Genomic DNA, 19580 nt, shown 5'->3' with positions numbered 1-19580 from the left:
TGTTTACCGGTAACAATCTCCCCATAATTTGACTTATTTAAAAGACCTCTTTAACCTTGCACTTCAAAGTGTGGTCCTTAGACAAGCATCAATATCACCTGAGAACTTATTTGAAACGCCGATTCTCCTTTCTCAGTAGACCTAGCACAAATAAAAAAAAGCCAGCAATTCATTTGTTCATTCACTCAACGAGTAATTGTTGAGCATGTAATATTTGCCAAGTACCTGGCTAGATGCTCTGGATTTAAAGGAGGAAGTGAAGTAACTTACAACAGTGTCTGATATAAAGTAAGCACTAAATATGTTAGCTGTTAGTATTCTCAGACTCAATCCCATATTGATTCCAAGGCTTTCTATTAAAAAAATTGTGTTCCCAAAGATGAGATATTTTGCCTCAGTTGCTTGATACTCTTGTTGCAGGTACTGATTTCTCCTTTGAACAGACTGACTCCATGTTACTTTAGAAAAGATTCACTGAAACAAAGGAATACAATATACAAGATATAGTGTTCTTAAAAACATTTTTTAATGAAGAAATAATTCCATTCCAAAATATAGACACACAATTAAATAGTTTAATCACTTCAAAATATAACATGTCCCCAGGAGGTTCCAACACACACACGCACACACACACACACTCACACACACACAAAACAATACTTAACAGCAATACAAAAACTCATATGATTGTAGTTGTGTTACAATACCAATGAATATTGTGAAATCTTTAGGGTCTCTGAATTGGTTATTTCAAATGGTGTCAAATTACAGTAGTCATAATCAAAAATGTCTTATAGTTAATTAGCCTCAACATGTAATGCTTCTGACTTTTTTTCTTTTTGGTTCAAAAGTAAAAATGCCCTTTCTTCTGAGGACACAGTGGAGTTCTTGTTTGTGGCTCCTTGTATGGAATCAAACCAAGGTGACGATTGCAGCAACCAAAGTTGCCGTTATTTACAAGGTTTATCTACAGTTAACAGCCAAGAACTAATAAGAGTAGACAAAGATGATCAAAATAAAAGCAGACATCAGTGCTAAATTATGATGCAACAGTTTGGCTCATGCATATAAGAAAATACATACTATATCACAACAAAGGCCACACTCTTATGCATTTCAGTTCACATTACTACTTACAAATGAACCTTCCCTGCCTTATCATCCGAGAGTCCATTTTTCACAATCTCCAGCACATCTCCCTCTGACCAACCAAACTTACCCCGACTTCCGTCCTGACCAACCACAACTGATTCCTGAATCCATACAGTAGATTTCACCCTCTTTTCTACCTCCATTAACAAGATGCTGTGGAGGAGGGTTGGCTGTGTTAGACCAGTGCTCATTAATAGGTTATCATCTCTGATGGAGACAGATGTGCAAATTCATTGTGGAATAAGAAAGAAACATCCCTCAAAAGATATAATTGTATCCAATGGACAGGACAGGTAAGACCTGCTGGGTTTGCACTTAGAACAGGCCCCAAAAGTAAATTTGGAGAGCCAAGGAAAGAAACCCACCAAAAAACACAAAAACCCAAAACAATACACGCCATTTTGTCTCGATTACAGGACAAGGGTGCTTGAGTCTGGTCTCATTGCTGACGTGGAGCTAAGAGAAAGAAAAGGTGGCTGGTTAGTCAGGAATTGGTCATTGGCAGCAGTTTCCAGAGTCCTTGCAATGGCTCTGTATGATGGTATCAACAACCGTGTGATGGAGCTGGCAATCAAAGCTATGACAAGGGAGAAGATTATCAGCAAAACAGTTCAAACCTTAGACAAACGTTTTAATGTAGAAACATAAAGTGACAACAGATGTCAGCTCGGTCCAGTCAATGACTAAATGTCACTTGCAGGGCCAGAGATTCTGAGTTCAAGAACTACCTGGCTAGGATTTAGAGCTGACAGCAATGTAGCTAACTGGGATGTAGTGGTTTTAAGTACTGAGTATGAGGCACCACGGACCACCTGCTCCATCTAGAGAGGTATGGTTTCACAGACGATGGGCAGTGGAAAGGAGATGAACATTAAGAAATACCAACAAAACCCGCAATAAAATCCATCTGTGCAAAGAAATCTGAGAACTGTACAGTTGTGCCACTTTGGTGTCAGCCTGTTCTCAGGGACATTCTTTCGAAGGAAGTATGATTAAGTACATCAATGGACAGAATGGTCTCCTTGCTAAGGCCAACCAAGAGCTTTACTGTCCCAAAGGCAAGTGATTTCGTTCCAAAGGGCAGCCAAGGAGATGATTTCTGACCAAATGCAGAGACAGGAACATCTCAGAGGCCTCTGAAGAGGGAGCTGGAAGATGACAGGACGTCAGTTTTCTCAGGCTGGGCACCTACCAACTACTGACTGTGTGGGTGGGAGGTTTCTGCCAGCCCTGGAAGCAAATTCGAATCGCTGAAGCTTTGAGGTTGACTCAGAACCTTTCTTATTCAGAATAGGCCTTTTCAGAGATTTTATTATACAATTTTATTCTAAAGCAGTGCTTCTCAACCGTTAGTGTGTATCAGAATCACCTGGAGGGTTTATTAAAACACAGATTGCTGGGCCCATCCCCCAGAGTTTCTAATTTCATATGCCTGGATTGGGGCCTAAGAATTTGCATTTCTAAATAAATTCCCAGGTGATGCTGATGCATCTGGTCCAGGGAACACACTTTGAGAACCACTGTTTTCTCTTTTAAAGGAAAAGCAGGAATTCCAGAGAGGCTACCAATTTAAGTATAATGTATCCAATATGTTGCTAGATTTTTATTTCCTCAAACCTTGAAAAAATAGGTTATTTTTTCATTTCCCAAGAATCCCTAAGGGAAGTCTTTAGCACTCCCCAAAGAAGGCCCTACCTAATAAAGGACCATCAACAGAGCATTTCATTCTCCCTTCTTTGACAGTTCTTTTGCACATCAGCTTTTCCCTGAGTGCAAAATCCCAACTCAACTTAGAAGAGTCTGTTTCCTTTCCCTTGACCACAGAAGGCTGCATGCAGAACACCAAATAGCCAGCTAAGGCAATAAACATTCAGAAATAAAAGGAGAGTGAACATTTTTGCAAGCGCACTTTAAGCCTGTACATTTAAAGCTGAAGGCCTCCAAACAACCTGATCGGGGAACTTGTGGATGAGCGGTGCTGTTAGAGACATGCTCCCTAAACCTAAGACAAGAGGAACAAGACCATGGAAGAGCAGATATCACTTTAGTCCGTTTGGGGGTTTTATGGCACCTGTGGTTTATAAACAGCTTTAGTAACGAGTATTTCAAAACATAGTTCACAGTTTTTTTAAAGAAGATCTGTGCTGATTTTAAAAACTAGATTCTATATAATTTGAATGTTGCCTTTTTTGAATATGATATCTATTTGGAAAAAATATTTACACTAAATTCTATGGCTGATTCATTAGAGTATCTTGAAAGAAAACAACCTCAAGTTGGAAAGAAGCCCCAGAGACTGGATTATCCTGATGTTTGGTTCAAGTCACTGCTCACAGAGACTTGAAGACAACTGCAGACCATGCAGGCCAAGCGCCCTTCTTGGCTTTTGGGCTCTGAGTTTGTACACTCAGGAACCAAATCCTTCAGGGCCAGGGAATAATTGCAAGTGGTTGTTTTTTCCCAATTGCTGTGAAAAAAAAAATGTACATTGTATAATAAACTGTTTTGCTAAAATCTCAAAGAATCCAGAAATCAAACTTCTAGCTATAAACAGTATTAATATTGTCATTGTAAACTGAACAGGATCAATATCATGTGCAAAGTTTTTAAATGCTTTTTAACACTGCCATCATGAGTAACAGCAGCATGGGTTTTCAGCCTGTGGTTTTTTTTGTTTGTTTTTAACCAGGGATGAGCTATGTTACAGAGGATGTAGCTGATAAGTTAGCTTTGAACAGAAGTATTTTTTTTTTCCTTCTTAAAACACACACTTATAAACTACAAATCTTAGAACAAAAAGTTAGCTGCACTATAGTCAGCAGAATACGTCTTTAGGAGTGTGGGGGGAGGTCTGTCAGGAGCTGCTGCGTGTGGTGGCTCCTCTCTTCGGTGAGGATGCTGTCAGGCTGCTGTCTTCTCCTCTGTGTGGGTGGGTGCAGCGCTCCCCTTCATCACCAGCTTTCGTGTTACTGTCATCATCTGTCTGACTATAGCTTGCCTGGGAATAAGGAATGTGTAATTTCTTTTTAAAAATGAAAACTGTTCTCTACATCAGGGTTATGAAGCTTAAGATTCCCCCTTCCCCTGACACACACACACACACACACACACACACACACACACACACATGCTCTACTCCCTTCCTCTGACAATTGGGAATGAATGTCCTGGGACACTGTATGCTATTGCACTTTCTGAAAGAAAGGACAAGAATCCTCCATGTTGAATCTCTTCCTTAGTGGATATCTGTGACATATGGGGGGCTAAAGCAACGTAAACAGAGATATTTGTGCTGTCCTTTGGACAAGGAGAGGAGAGCACTGACTCACCATGAGAATGCCATGCTAATTAAAAATATTTTTTTAAGTTCACTTTCAGTCTTGCGATCCTCCAATTTCTAGGAAGTGGCTGGCCAAGGAGCGGAACACCATATGGCCAGAGAAATGGACAAGGGACAAATCCAAGATTTAAGTGGGCCAAGATGGAGTTTTGGTGGACTCTAAGTCGAGAGCTAATCTTTATGTATACTGTTCCTTCCAAAGTGGCTAGATGAAAAAGCAATAAACCAGGTTTTACTCTATTCACTCTTATTAGTGTGTTAACAAGTCTATATTTATCTTCAAATAAGCCTAAAGCTCTCTTTGAGCAGAGGATGAGATGGGTCTTCCATGTCTCCGATGTATCCCTTTCTGCCCCTTGCCCGTGTAGGGTTTTGTCGGTAGATATGTAATTGAAACCAATGAAATCAGCTTCAGGACCCTTGGATAAGAGAGGCATATATTTTGGATGATATCTGGTCTTGCAGCACAGTCAGAAAGTCAAACAAACAGATTTTTAATACCATAAACTGCTCTAAAATTCCAGCTGTATTTCTTAGCTACATCAAGAAAAATTACAGTAGAACTATCTGCAAAGAAGAAAAGCCATTAGCTTCTGCCAGGTTCTATCAGGCTTTAAATTAATTTTGCCTAAGTGGTTGATTGAGTGACAGGCTGGTTCATGTTAAGAGTCCTGTGGAATGTCAGCTAGGTAGGTACAAGATACATTAAATGGCAGATGCCATAGTTATGTAAAATTTTCACTGCTAAATTTATACCAAAGATTTAAAATGGCCTAAGAAGTTTCAAAGTACTGAAATTTTTGGCTTTTAGGTATAAGAACCAAAAGCTACTTTTTATCTGGGTTTATGTCAAGGACAAATTATTAGGCTTTTTTAAAAAAATATATTTTTCTAAGAACTAGCTACTACTCTTTAAATAATGTGCAGAATAAAAATAATCAAATCGCTGGAGCTAAGAGAGAAAATGCTATTAAAAGAAAAGGCTTGCTCCTCTGGGGCTAGATTTGTTATAATCGGAGTGAATAATTTCAGAAACAGCCCCTGGGAATTTTTTCACTGTAGACATAACGTATCAGGAGAGCATGTGGTATAGCATTCTCCAACCCAAAGGAGGCAGAATAAAATGCAGTCAGTTAAGATCCTTCCTTTCACACAAAAAGGGCTTCACAGCTCAAAAAGTGTATTTCATAATAGCAATTATGCTATGGTTTTTACTTAATCTTAACCTGAAGACCAAGATGGGAGGTCAGTAGTATTTGAGCTAGAATGTAATCTTTACTAATCAATATGTCATTTAGAACATATATATTCCTTTTCTAATTTAGCAGCCAGAGTCAAGTCTACTATCAACTGCTCTATAGGCTTATTGGGATTCCATGGTTGGGAAAGACCATATAACTACAGTAGATACATACAAGTCCTTGGGCCAGTGCAGCCAGATAACTGTGAGAGGTATATTGGCTGTGAACTATAACGAAGGATATCTAACTGGCCATTAGCTGGAGCCAGAGAAACCATCTAGACTTTTGGAGCAGTGTAGCTGAAGGTGTATCGAATCATTGCACGTAGCTGAGTCTTAGCCTTGTTTATAAAAATAGAGGGAGCAAGCTAGTTCTGAGTCCCAGGGGTTCCCATACATCATAACTATAGCGGCTCGCAGGAACTGACTTGCTTGTTTGCACGTGCTCATTAAAATTATAGTGTGCCTGCCACTATGTTTAGTTCTTTAAAAACTATATCCCAGTGAGGACAACTCCTCTATGAGGTAGGTATTATGATGTATGTTGTATAGAAAAAATGACAGCTCATAGAAGTTTAATAATATGTCCAAGGCTATACTGCTAGGATTTGGTAAAACTCATATTTGAAATCGGGTTTAATAGAGTTCAGAGCCTAAATTTCAGATCACTACACTCAAGTGATCCTGTCAGTCAAGTGATATTCTTTCTCTATTGAGCAAATGCCACATAAATGATATTCTAAATTGTTATATCTTGTTGAATTCCACAATGCATTTGAATCAGCTAGTCCAAAAGATATAAGGCTATTGGGGTTTTCCTCTATGTTTTTTTTGTTTTTGTTTTTGTTTTGCTTTCACTTGTTAAGGGACACACTTTTGACTTTTGGGCCCTGAGGACAGCTTGACTAAGGAGCTGACCCATCTCTGGAAGTGCTGCGCAAGCCTGGACTTTTCCTTCTCAAATGATAGGCTTTAACTTGGGTGCTGTTATGGATTGGTGATGCAGCTTCATAGCCACGGAATATTTCTAGGGCATCTCTGGTGTTATAGACATTTCTGTGCCATTTTTTCTAATTAATAGAGTTAAAAAGTTAGTTCCCAAGGTTGTTTGCCAAATCTCCACTAGATCATAATGAAATGCTCCATAGCCTGAGAAGATTCTTTGACAAAAGCAAGGAAGGAGGATATGTTATCACATAGAAACACCTAAGAGAGAGTGATTGTGAATTTAGGTTACAAGTTATCAGAATTCGGTGTACAGTGGCCACATTTCCTTCTAAATAAGAGGGTACTTACTTGAGAGGAGAGTGATAAAAGGATATTGTATTCAACCTTGCAAGCTGACCTGTGGGTGACAAAGGACACAAACAAGAAAGGTGACATGTCAAGTCCGTGATGCAGTCAAGCCGGTGAATTATTTGGTTGGAAGCCATGCACAAAGACAGAGAGAGACAGAGTCCATTGACTGACAGTAGCATTCTGATCCATCAAACAATTGTATTCTCACAGAGCAGGCAAAGAAAACCACTTTAGCGTTCTCCAGGGCATACGTCTTGAGTGGGGACGTATCCTCCCAGCCCTTTGCCTTTCCCTGAAGTCACTGGGTATGGTAAGGAAAAGAGAGAGAGAAGAAGCTTAAGATTTACCAGAGATGGCAAAAACTCCGAATGGATCTTAAGCTAATCATAGAATTTCTCTTCATTTTACTCATGTAAGGTGAAATTCCTAATTCATTAAAATAAATCAAAATATAACATTTTATATAAAATGGCTGCCTCTCTTAAAAAAAAAAAATCCCTAGAATTTTAGTTACTGTTGTATCAAAATCCAGAAACTTACATGAAGTCAAAGAGGAAGGCCTAAGAGGCACCTCTAACAGCATGAACCGGAATATTGATTATTTAACCGCATCTCTCTTCTCTCTAGGTCACAAAGCCAAATGAGGTACGTGTAGGATTGCCATCCCTCAGACCTCCCAGAGACACCCTGGCAGCTTCATCCAGGCTAATTTCCTTCTGTAGATGGGCCAGAGAAGTCACAAAGAGAGAGCCTTCTCCATGGGTCTGTACTTCTGGAGACTTTGACTGTTTCTGCAGGGCTGAAGCATGGCATTATATATAGTGACTGTTTGGTTATTTTTTTGTATGACTGGGCCACCATTTAACTTGCTTCTGAAATGTGGCTGTTACACCAAAAAGGTGAATGGAACATTCCAAAGAGGCAAAACTTTAGTTTCATATTGTCAGGGTGGGGTTGGTGGGCTTCAATTTCTCTCTTGCTACATTCTTCTTGGGAAAATATTTCAAAGCTTAATCTATAAACATATGAACAGTAGAAGATAATTTATTCTCTTTGCTTCTCCTTCCTTCATTACTAGAATAAGAGAGGGCCACTGCTGACTTGAACATGAAAAAGCTTCTCTGGCCACTGGACTGAAAGCCTGAGAGTAAAATAACCCACTGGGGGCTGGGGAGCAGCAGGTCTCAACCATGTAAACATCTCTGAACTCCTGGAACCCCAAGGAAACACTGGAAAATTACAGGGAAAGGAAGCATACAAGAAAGACAAACATAGCAGTAGAACAATTTCCTTGGGGAAAATGCATCCCCTTTCAGATGTTGCTAATTATATTTATTCCCAGTTGCAGGTGTTATGTTCAGTAAATTTTCAGAGGGATTAACGTACTGCACTATTTATGACAATCTGTCCATCCATACGCTGCTGAACACGGGGCCTGTAGTCCCCCCAACATTTCTTAGTGGTGTTTGTCACTCGCCTGCTTATTTACATTTGACACAAGGTAGGCAGTGAAAGCGGCTGAGGACAAATGATTCAAGGGAACAGATATATTCATATTTATTCAGTTTCCTTGTGCTTTGTTCTCTGTATCTTATTTTCCCCTTCAATAAGAAAAAGCATCTTTCCTAATGATCTTGGAGGAATATGGACTGTTAGTCACCAAGTCTCCACTGACGTGACAAGGCCCCTTTTCACTTTCTAGATCGGCATTTATAAGAATACATGGTGAGTGACAGATATAAGAAGTATTTAAAATTTTTAGTGTCTAGAATACACAGACTAGGGAATATAGTCAGAATATTCTAGAAAGGGAGGGTAGAAAGAAGGAGAAGGCACCGATTTGAAAGACCGGTAATGCGAAAGACCCGGCCACGGAGGGGCTGGGGCGGAAGTCACGGGCGGTGTGGGCCTGGCTCCCCGTACCTGATACGCTTCATCCTGCAGCTTCTGTTTCAGGTACTCCTCCATCTTGAGCTCATTCTCCAGCTGCTGGACCGAGTCATTTTCATAGTTCTCATCCTCGGGCCGCACGTAGGGGTCCCCGTCTTCTGTAGCTCTGGGAATAAACCACAGACGGAGTTTTGGAGCAAATCTTAAAATAAAAGTCTAAGTGAACTCCATGTGTCAGCTGTAATTCTGGGGGCACATTTACTTTGTCTTCCACTTCTTCCCTTCGATTCACTTCAATTCCGCGTCTTCTGTTACCTAACAGAAAACTTTAAAAAATCTTTGGAAGTTTAAGAAAATATATAATCAAGGTATTCTCATATATAATTTTTTTATGGCATTACGGCGATCATTGGTTATCTGTGTTTTTGTAGGGTGCACAGAAATGAGTTGTCTTTTAGATGTTTGTTAGTCTTTAAAAGGTCAAGCTTGTCTTTTGAGTGGATATAGTTTTCCCAATCTGGGGCCTTTTTTTTTTCTTTTTCTTTTTTTAAATAGAATCCAAGAACATTTTCTATAAGGAAAGTGAGCCCTCTAGTGAAATAATGATTAAGGACATTTGTTCATAATTTAACCTTCTTTGTGGGAAGCATGTGTGTTAGCATGGGAACCCATGTGCTTTATTCTTATAGTAGAATCAAATCTCAGAATATCGGCTAACCAAACTCAGGAAGGCTAATACTCTAACACATAGCTCTTGATTTGAAAAATTTATACTAGCTCTAAATCTAAGAAATCCACTTAATTTTCTAATTCCACTATGAAATAAATAGATAATTATGACCTTATTCACTAATGTGTGACTCTATCTCCATCTATTCGTCCTGGGATATATAAAGCTCTTGCTGGAACTACCTGAATTGTATTACTAAAATATTCTCAGGGTAAAATACGATACATGTTTAGATAGTACAGATTTTAAAATAGCCCCTAAAATGAAAAAAGTGGTCAAGGAGAAGTTTCTGGATTGGAACTTAAATGTCAATGCACATGTTTATTTATATCTGTACAACATGTTCTTGTTATTTTTAGAGGTTTGGGGTCAGCCTAAATAGGTCTGAGGCCCCTGTGAACTCTCTTTCCCCAACTCCCGTACCCATATTGGTAGGTGGAACTGCCACCAGCATCATGGGGACAGTGAGTGAGGTGGCTTTAACTGCAGTCTTGGAACTAGGATTAGCACTAGGAAATTTTGAGTAATCACCATGTAAATGCTTAATTATCGAAAGTCAAACAGATATGTGTTAACCAGACTAAACTGATGACAATTACTGCACCGATTTGAATAACAAACAAATCGAGTAATTCTAAATTATAGAGGAAAGAACAAGAGAGCAAACTAAAATTAAAAGCAGCAGCCTACTGCCATTTTAAATTACATTAAAACGATTTTGTTTTGATCTTATGCTCTGCCTTTCCACAGCTGGCTTTCAAACCATGTCTATTTATAATTCCCCATTATTACTGGTCTTTTACTCACTACTTGGATTGAGAGCTAAAACACCAGAAAGGCCTATAAAGGCCTCTGGTTATTTTCTTCTTTGGGTCTTTAAAACAGCCAGTTTATTTTTGTAGACCAGTCTGCAGTACTTTTAACATTAAGCACCGTCACCCTTCTGTAGTTTTTTAAACGGTTAGCAATTCCCTTTCCCAGCTTTTCAGCGAGCCTCTGCCCACATTTCTCACAGTCCATGAGCCTCATGCTCCTGAAGTGCCCTCCTAAGCTCAGCTCTGAAGCTGTCTCAGCTTCATCTTTATTTCTCAGCTTTGGTTTCCTCTGCCTGACTACTTTGAGCTGATCCAGCATCACAGAAAGTCGAGTGAGTATGTCACTAATTCTGCAGGCTTCTGTCAAGCTACAGAAGCCTAATTAGGTAAAAACCTTTGCAAAATGTCTTTCGAGGGTCAGATTTATATACATTCAACATGTCAACTAAATTGGATTTCTTTATAATGAGGTTTGATAAATTTACTGTCACGCACCACATAACGATGTTTCGGTCAAGGACGGACCACATATATGCCAGTGATCCCATAAAATTATAGTAGAGCTAAAAAATTCCTATTGCTTAGTGGCATTGTAGGTGTTATAACATCATAGCACAATGCATTGCTCACGTGTTTGTGGTGATGCTGGCGTAAACAAACCTATTATGACTGCTAGTCATATAAAAGTATAGCACATACAATTATGCACCATACATAATACTTGATAATAAACAACTGTTACTGGTTTGTGTATTTACTATATTATACTTTTTATCATTATTTTAAAGTGTACTCGTTCTACTTATAAAAAGTTTGCTGTAAACCAGTAACTTTGGCAGTAGCCTCATACATCCCATATTCACTGTGTTTCTTGATTGCATCATTTTCTCTTGTGCTTGATTTAATCTTGTGTTGTTTTGTGCATTAACCTGCTGTAGAAGCTTGTAGCCTAGGAGCAATAGGCTGCAATTGCTAGGTGTGTAGTAGGCTATACCGTCTAGGTTTGTGTAAGTGCATCTATGATGTTTGTACAACAATGCATTTTTCAGAGCTCGTACCCATTGTTAAGTGGCACAACAGTATACTTATTTGGGTTCCTAGTGCTTTTATGATGCTGTCCACACCCATTCTGAACAGAGGCCTCTCCAGCATCACGGGATCCTCCAAATACAGCTAGAGTAACTTCAGAAGATAGGATGACTTATCTCCCAACCTAGTCTGTGAATCCTGGAAGGCTAGGAGCGATTTTTTTATACTATTTTATACAAAATTAGCACAGTGCCTTGGGTGAACCAAGTTCTCAATAAATACTGCTTGGTTTTGATTATTGATACGCTCTAGAAATTGTGATGGGGTAGGGAGATAGTCACAATGACGAATTTAAATGCAGTACCCTTTATCTCTTCTCGCAGAAAAAGAAACTGCATCATCCCTTTCCAGAATAAAGAATGAAGCAACAGTGTTTTCACTTTCTCATGCTCCCTGCGGGGCTCTGCTCCTGAGAAATAACCCCAAGCAGAAGATACTCACACATCACTGCGCATAGTGCTTGGGGTAGCTCCACTGTGAATGTACCCCGGTTTCCGGGCATGAATTTGTGCTAGAAAAGCCTTCTCAGAGGTTGGCGATGGAACCAGATCCTCAAATTGAGTCCGTGCGAATTCAGAATCCACGTTACTCTCTGTTTCACTCCCCACTTCTGTTAGGCACAATTAAAGAGAATAAAGAATGACTCGTTAGATATTTTTATGATCAGCAAATAAAGGGCTAAGCTTAACTTAAACACACGGGTGCTATATAAAACATTAACGAGTTACTGTATGTAGGTCAGGTGTTTATTTTTTTCTAAATGATAATTGACACTTGATAGGAATTACTATAAAGTCATTTGGTATACAGTGTTGTCTTTTTTTTATCTCAGTAATGATATGAGGAATTTTTTTTGTCTTAATAACTGACTTAACTCATTAAAACTTCTGTTTTTCTCCCTTTAGTCATCATTAAAACTGTTACTTTTGCTTAATATTAATTTAGAAAATACAAACCTAATGTATCACATTCACTTAGTATTTCAAAGTATTTTATAAGAGTATAAACTTGAAACTTCCACAAAAAGGATAACATTTTTAGTCATCACTTGCTAGGGCACTGGGTACATACCATTGATCATGATATATTAAATAATGTCATTTTTATCCTATTTAGTAATCTAAATCTAAAATAGAAGCAACAATTTTCATTAATTCTAATTATAGAGGTTTTATGAAATTTAAATCCATTTTTTTTTAATATTGAAGTTTAATTTCTTATGATTATATTATCAACTATATGACCATACTCCTGCCAGGTGAATATCTTGCTAGATGGTCTTTAAGAAATAGATGATATGTATTAGTAAGTGGTAAGATAGTTATTTGAATAATCATACTGTTAAAGTTTACCAAACTCTGTGTATTATTATTAGGATATAGAGATTCTCACAGTTTTGTGCTATTTGTTTTCTGGGTAAACCTTTCTTTAGAGCTACTACAAAGGTAAACTTCAGGTTAGCCTCATTCAATTAGCCATGCATTCCAAATGAAGAGAGTCTAAGTTAGTAATTAAAATATTTGACCTTATAAAATAACTTCAGCATCATGTCACTTTAGATCATGATAGATGTTAACAAAGTCTATCTTCGGCTTCTAGAAATGTCATTTTTAACATTTTTCTCTATTCTTTAAGCTTCTGTATTAAGAAGCATTAATTTTTAAGCTTTTTTAAGCATTAATTTTTAAGCATTTCTAAGCTTCTGTATTAAGCATTTATTAAGACTTCTCATCAGCAAAATATAAATATTAATTTAAAAATCTGAATATATCAACAACATATCACATAGATCTTTAAAAAATCTTTTCATATTTCAACAATGAGCAGATCTCTAACAGAAGCCCCTAACACTTTCGCGTTGCCCTGCAATGAACAGACAAATAGGAGGGGACCAGGGAAGGGACGCACCAGAATTCAGCTCTTTCACGAGAGAGGACATGGTGTTAGTGATGGAATCCGCTGCCACTAGTAAGTCGTTCCTTAAATTTCTTCTTGTACCTTAAGTGAGGAAGAAATGACAATTAAAAAAAAAAGAAAAGCTTTTTTTTCTTTTCTAAGATTTTATATGGTTTATCATTTCCACTGACATTCTAAAGCAAAAACACTTCCAAGACTTCTCCTTTTCAGATGTGCTTTGGTTCACTTCCTGAAAAAAAGAATGTTGTGCTTAGGCAGTGGACTCTGATGTGGGAAGACATGGCAACTGACGAGGGTTCATATAATTTATTGTCTAAATTGGGGCAATTCTGCACGTGAAGGGGAGTGGTATTAATAATAAGACTGGGTGACCCGGCACAAACTGGGATGGTCCCAGGTAAATCGGTATTTGTGGTCACCTCTCTTAAGAATAACCCACACATAAAAACACCGCTGTGCCTTCCTAGCTGCTGCTATTATTTCAGCTGTTACCTGGTGGCTGGGCCCTTTGGATTCTGATCTTCTTCACTACAGCCTCTGTCTCCCACCAGGACTCCCAGAGCTCCTCCTATTTTTACGGGTACCTCTTGGAAATGGGAACCCTGTGCAACAAATGCCCCCAGAGTGTGAAAAAGGGGCAAAGATTCTTGCTCTTGCTACCAGGAGGTGGGCAGAAGATAAATCTGGTCCTCTGAACTGGAACTTAGACCATGTTTCTTTATGGTAGAGAAAGATTATGAAGTTTCAGGCACACTAAGAGTTAAATGGATATCTGTGGGCTGGCCTAGGGCCTGGTCAAGGTGAAAATGAAACAGAAGGTTAATCATCATAATATCTTTGGAAAAAGGACTCAAGATTCCAAAGACCTGACTTACAGATGAACTGATGCCGCATAAGCTCTTTGTGAGCTAGGCCACATGTCATTCTGCCATGTGTCAGAAAGTAGAACTAAATAAGCAGAATAATAAATACATGTAAATTAAAATCAAAGTAGTTTGAGAAAACATTAATTGTAACAGAAAGCTCAAATTGATTTAAAATACTGTATAAATTTCTTTACAACAGTATTTAGGGAAAAGACATTTTTCCTTCTAAAAATTAAATACAGTTATTTTGTATAACAACACACATTTGTATAACTTAAATTATTTTCTTTTTCAGAAGAAAACACGCTTTATGGGTCGCCTCTTTCCTTCATAATAGAGAATATATCATTCTTTTACTTTAAAATGTTAGATTTTGTCCCCTATACATGATGGATGAGAGGGTCTGTTTCCTCACACTCTTGCTATTGGAGGATATCACTGAAGTTAAATATTTTTTTGTAACTGCTAAGTAAAATTTTTATTTCTACAGTTATTTTCATATATTTATTGGCAATTTATATTTCTTCTTCTTTCTGTTCATATTCTTAACCTATTTTTGTTTTGGGGATGTCTTTTTCTTACTGATATCTATATGTTTTATATCTAACTGAAATTATGAACTTGATTGTCATATATGCCAGAAATGATTTCCTCAAATCTGTTTTTTAAAAAACTTTTTACCTTGTTTCTTTTTGTCTTAAAGCTAGTAACCAAATATGTCTCTCTTCCTTAAATCTATACGTAAAGACCGGGAAGAATGTTTATGATATACTGCTAATTTAAGAAAATGCAAATTGTGGACCAAAATATGATGCATGATCTTATTTGTGTGAAAAATAAAGAGTATGTGTCTATAAAAACACACATAAACACATATGTTTATATATAAGGGAAAAGTTGAGATGGACCAAACTGTTAATAGTGGTTACTTCTAGGAATGAGATTGGCAATGTGAGAATCTGCAGGAGAATTTTTTCCCCTAGTTTTCTGTAAATTTAAAAAGTGATGGCAAGAAAAAGTTCTAAAAAGTGTTAAAATATTTCCCAATGAAAAAAACCACTTGTCTCCCCAATCCCCCGTGTGTAAATGGAAGAGGCAGCTTGAGGGTGAATGTCGTTCGTCATCTCGATTCACTCTTCACAATCCTCTATTAGCTGTGGGGTCCTAACCATGTAGCCCCATAATGGAGGCAGTGTTTCAACTCTTTAGGGTACCTGTAAAATGACTAAATGTCCTTCTTCATCACCTCAGCGCTAAAGAGCCAGATTATTTAATCTCGATCTTGAGTTTGCTTCAATGTAAAGAGAAGAAAGCCGGAAATAAGATCTTTTAGAATTTTAAAATGGATTGTATTTGTACTTTCCTGAGATAGTGGAAGAATTTCCGTTCCCTTAATGAACAAAGACTCATAAAAACAGTGGACGGCAACAGAAGCCAAAGGAAGGTAAGGTGGTGAGGCGAGAAACAGAGTTTCTCAGAACTGCCCGCCAAGTCATGGAATACTCTAGAACGTCCTCGGTGTGGCTCTGATGACCCCACACCACGCAACAGACTGTGATGACTTATTTGTCACATAAAAGCAGAACACACCAAAACCAAAGCCACTTACTTTGTGCAAATGCCTCCTGTACATCTCCCCCTACTCCCGTGAGAGAGTCCTGAGGCGTGTGAGTTGGGGTGGAGCAGGCCGACGACCGGAGCGGCATGGGGATGGGCCTGCTGATGGTGTGGCTGGGGGAGGAGCGAGGAGAACCTGCCCCCTGGGTCTGAAGAGACAATGCAAGCCATTAATTTGTTTTTCCAAGAAAATACCATCCCCCAAGTCCTCAAATGTTAAAAACCATAACAATGAAATTTCAAAGCAGGAGGAAATCCTCAGTAATTGAGATGGTCATTCTAAACTTGAGTTGCAAGTGTAGGTAATTTAGGACTTTATTATACATTATTTAAAGTCTGGGTTACGTCTTGAAAGCTAAGGATATTAGTACAGCATTGTTCAATAATATATAAGATGTGTCCCCAGGTGATGAGCTACTGTTACGCAGTGATAATTACAAGGTGTGTCTATTTTCTCCTTGAAGGGAAGTTCTATGTAGAATGAAAAGTCATTGAAGGAGAAAGTTTTAAGTATAAACTAGGAGACTCTCTTAGGATGGATATGGTTTACAGGCTTCCTAAATTTTCAACCCATCTGTCCTGGCATCATCTGTAGAGGATAATTTATATTTCAAATCATGCCATGCAATATTGTGCGTACTAAGTCTCAAATTAAGAATCAAACAAGGTATAAACTGTTTAATCTCTATTTTACAAAGTTGACTTTGTCAAATTGCTCTATGATTTGGGGATTCCAATGGAGAAGAGAAAGAAGAAACCTTGGTTTCTAATTTTGGGCTACTGTTTCCCTGTAGGAAATGCCCTTCTCATGGCCTATGAAAAAGCAGTATTCTAGCAGAAAGAATAGTGAGAGTTAAAAGTGAGTAAAGAAAAAGGAGAAAACAACTAAAAGCCGTTTATCTTTGCACTACAGTTTTCAGCACGAAACCGTTCTGAGACTGTCACACCTTGAATTTCACAGCTTTGTCTCTACAGTGAGGTCTCTTAGAAATATTTTCTCTTTTTAATAATTAGTTTGCAAAGGAAGTCAGTCACTAACGAATAAGAAAATGCAACTGAGACCCTCAAGTGCATACACAACAGATTAGGTATTTGTTTAAGTTCCATTTCGATCTGTTGGGTCTGGCCAAGGAGTGAAGACTCTGCCACGGCAAGGCCCAGAGGTTCATCAACCCATTCAACACCCCTGCGATGTGCACCAGGAGAGCAGTGCTCTTAAATATTCGATTTAGATCTTTGCTGTGGGTTCAGCTGCTTGCAGTTAAAACACACAACATCAATCCTGTACAATGCCATGCTGTTAGCTTTCTAGGGCTCAGCATCACACATAAAAGTCAAATCTAAAAATTGAGAAAAGTCCAGAATTAAAAAATGAAGCAAAACAGAACACAGACTCATGTGTTGCCCAATGGGCACAGGTTTACACTCTTTCACTCTCAACAATACCTTGGAATGGTCTGTCCGGGCCCAAGGAAGAGAAGTTTGCCCGCGTGCGATGCCTTGCAGCCTGCTTGCCCCAGCCCGCTCGGGGACAGGGATGACGGGTCTGGTTTTCCCCAGCAAACTTTGGCAGCTCAGTCTCATTACCATGAAACCTTTGCTTCTGAGCTACCATGGCCTCCCACTGCGTCCCACGCCAATAATAAACGACTTATTTGATTTGTGCTTTGCCATGGACGAAGGGTTTTGATGTTCATGATTTCTCTTCGATTTCTCTCCACCACCACTGAAGTAGGTATCACTACTCTAAATGCATGGTTGTAGATCCCAGTGCTTAGAGAGGTGAAAAGAATTGCCCAGGAGATGAATCAAGAATGTCTGTGCTGGTATCTGAGCCCAGGTGCTCTGAGTGCCCTGGGCTGTAGGGACCTGGATGACCTATGGTAGATGGAGGGTCTCTCAGAGAAGACAGACGTTGGTCAGGTGCCCTGAGGGCTTGTTCCACCTCCTTTCTGGGCTCTATGCCCAGTCTTTCTAACCTTCCCGTCTGTGAGTCTGTGAGTACGTTACCTCTGGTAATGCTTTCCTCTTCTGCCCCTGTACTCAGCTCTCCTGCTAACTATGTTTGAGGCATTCTCAGCCTTACCTCTCCCTGCTTAATGCCTGGTCTCCAGACCCAACTTTCCTTACTCCTTTCTGCCTGCTTCCTTTCTTCAAAACTCTTTAATGGTTCTGTGTTAAGAGAAAAATAATAGACTTGTAGTATGTGTGAAGGAAAAACAATTGACTGAATCTAAATTACATCAATGTGTGAATGACTAATAACCACCGTCTCCTAAATGAATATCCAACTGGTGCAATTTCAATCAATTCTGATTATGTGAAGAATTTTAGTGGAAGATTCTGTGCTGAAGAAAAGATTCAGCGGTATCTTACTTGCAACTTGCAACTCCCAAATCATGTCTGGTCTTTACCCAGATTTTTGTGGGGAGGACCCTGTCTCTCTGGGCCATCATGGCCCCATAGCTCTTTGTGAGGACGCCATCCAGTTTGATGAACAGTACCTTCCTAGGACCTACTGCCAGCTCTGGACTCCCTTTCTGCTGTTCTTGTAGGGCCACTCAGAAGAGGGCAGTTGCCTCTTGGCACTGGAGTAGATCAGTGGGGTAGATATCACTGAATTTCACTTTCACAGGGAGTGGCTTCTATAGAATGATGGCCTCTGGCCAGGTTATAAAACATGTTTCTGCTAACTACTTTAGAACATTTAGGGTGAATAATCTCTGTGAACATCCTTTTCTGGAAATTACTCGATGATTAATGGAGCAAAGACTTAAGGGATGATGGTCCATGCAGATCAATATATAGATCTAAAATTCCTGAGAAGGGAGTTGATTTATGGAAGAAGGAAAACATACATCATACTTGGCAAATTTAAAATAGCTCTCTTCCTAGAGAATAAATAAAAAATTCATTTCTACACTCCATCCTCTGAGTTCACTCAACATGCTGTTTTATCAATTTTTAAAAAGTCTGACAAGATCCATAAATTTTCTGATTTTTTTTTCCAGGAAGTATTTTGGTTTCCACTTAGCACCAGAAAGGAGGGATGCTTTAAGGAAAGGTCCAAATGTTTAACTGCTGAACCAGCACTGCCTGGAGAAACGGCAGAGGGGATGACCATGAGACAGGAGTGGGTGATGTTATGTACGTCCTCCTCCCAACCTGAAAAATCTGCCTCTCATGTTTGGCTGAGAATACAGCCTAGTCAGGTCTGGTTTGCTTATCAGCTTGGGAAGGTAGAGCAAACCAGTGGTTAGCTACATCCAACCCTCTTTTCATCCTTTCCCCCAATACACATTCACTGAGTATCATCATAGGGATTGTTGTGTACAAAGTGTTATGGGGACACAGATGAGGTGACTTCTGGTAGGAGGCCTCATTGGACTTGGGTCTTAATGGCTGAGATTTTTAGGCAGAGAAGAGAAAGTACTGGGCGAAGAGAAGAACATCCCAGGCCTTGGAGTATCATGAGCAAGGCATGGGAAGTGTGAAGGATATTGCAGATAGGGTTGGGAGGGCAGTATTGTTGAAGCGCCGGGTTCACTATGGGGAGTGGAGGATAATGATGCTAGGAAGGGGTAGAACTGGGTTAGGGGGCCTCCAATGTCATAAAAGGAGG

The 19580-nt window shown here is 39.1% G+C and overlaps 1 protein-coding gene across 23 annotated transcripts in view; it reads right to left on the bottom strand.

Annotated features, from left to right (window-relative positions):
- Window positions 1-504: 504 nt before the first annotated feature.
- Window positions 505-19580, bottom strand: part of DTNA (dystrobrevin alpha) — a 330024-nt gene continuing 310948 nt past the window's right edge. For 13 of the 23 annotated variants that reach the window (XM_016153937.2, XM_036229938.1, XM_016153941.2 and 10 more), the window contains 6 exons: window positions 15951-16107; window positions 13467-13556; window positions 12000-12168; window positions 8958-9090; window positions 7032-7080; window positions 505-4153 (listed from right to left, as the gene is read on the bottom strand). In XM_016153937.2, coding sequence (XP_016009423.2) covers window positions 7063-7080; window positions 8958-9090; window positions 12000-12168; window positions 13467-13556; window positions 15951-16107 — 567 coding nt within the window. In that variant the 3' untranslated portion in view covers window positions 505-4153; window positions 7032-7062. The remainder of the gene's footprint in view (window positions 4154-7031; window positions 7081-8957; window positions 9091-11999; window positions 12169-13466; window positions 13557-15950; window positions 16108-19580) is intronic. The other 10 variants (XM_036229943.1, XM_036229941.1, XM_036229947.1 and 7 more) reach the window with 2 other exon arrangements.

Source organism: Rousettus aegyptiacus, unplaced genomic scaffold, assembly GCF_014176215.1.
Source record: "Rousettus aegyptiacus isolate mRouAeg1 unplaced genomic scaffold, mRouAeg1.p scaffold_m13_p_12, whole genome shotgun sequence".
In the NCBI taxonomy this organism is placed as follows: domain Eukaryota; kingdom Metazoa; phylum Chordata; class Mammalia; order Chiroptera; family Pteropodidae; genus Rousettus; species Rousettus aegyptiacus.
Note: the sequence above shows the minus strand (reverse complement) of the source record. Positions and strands in the feature narration are given on the sequence as shown.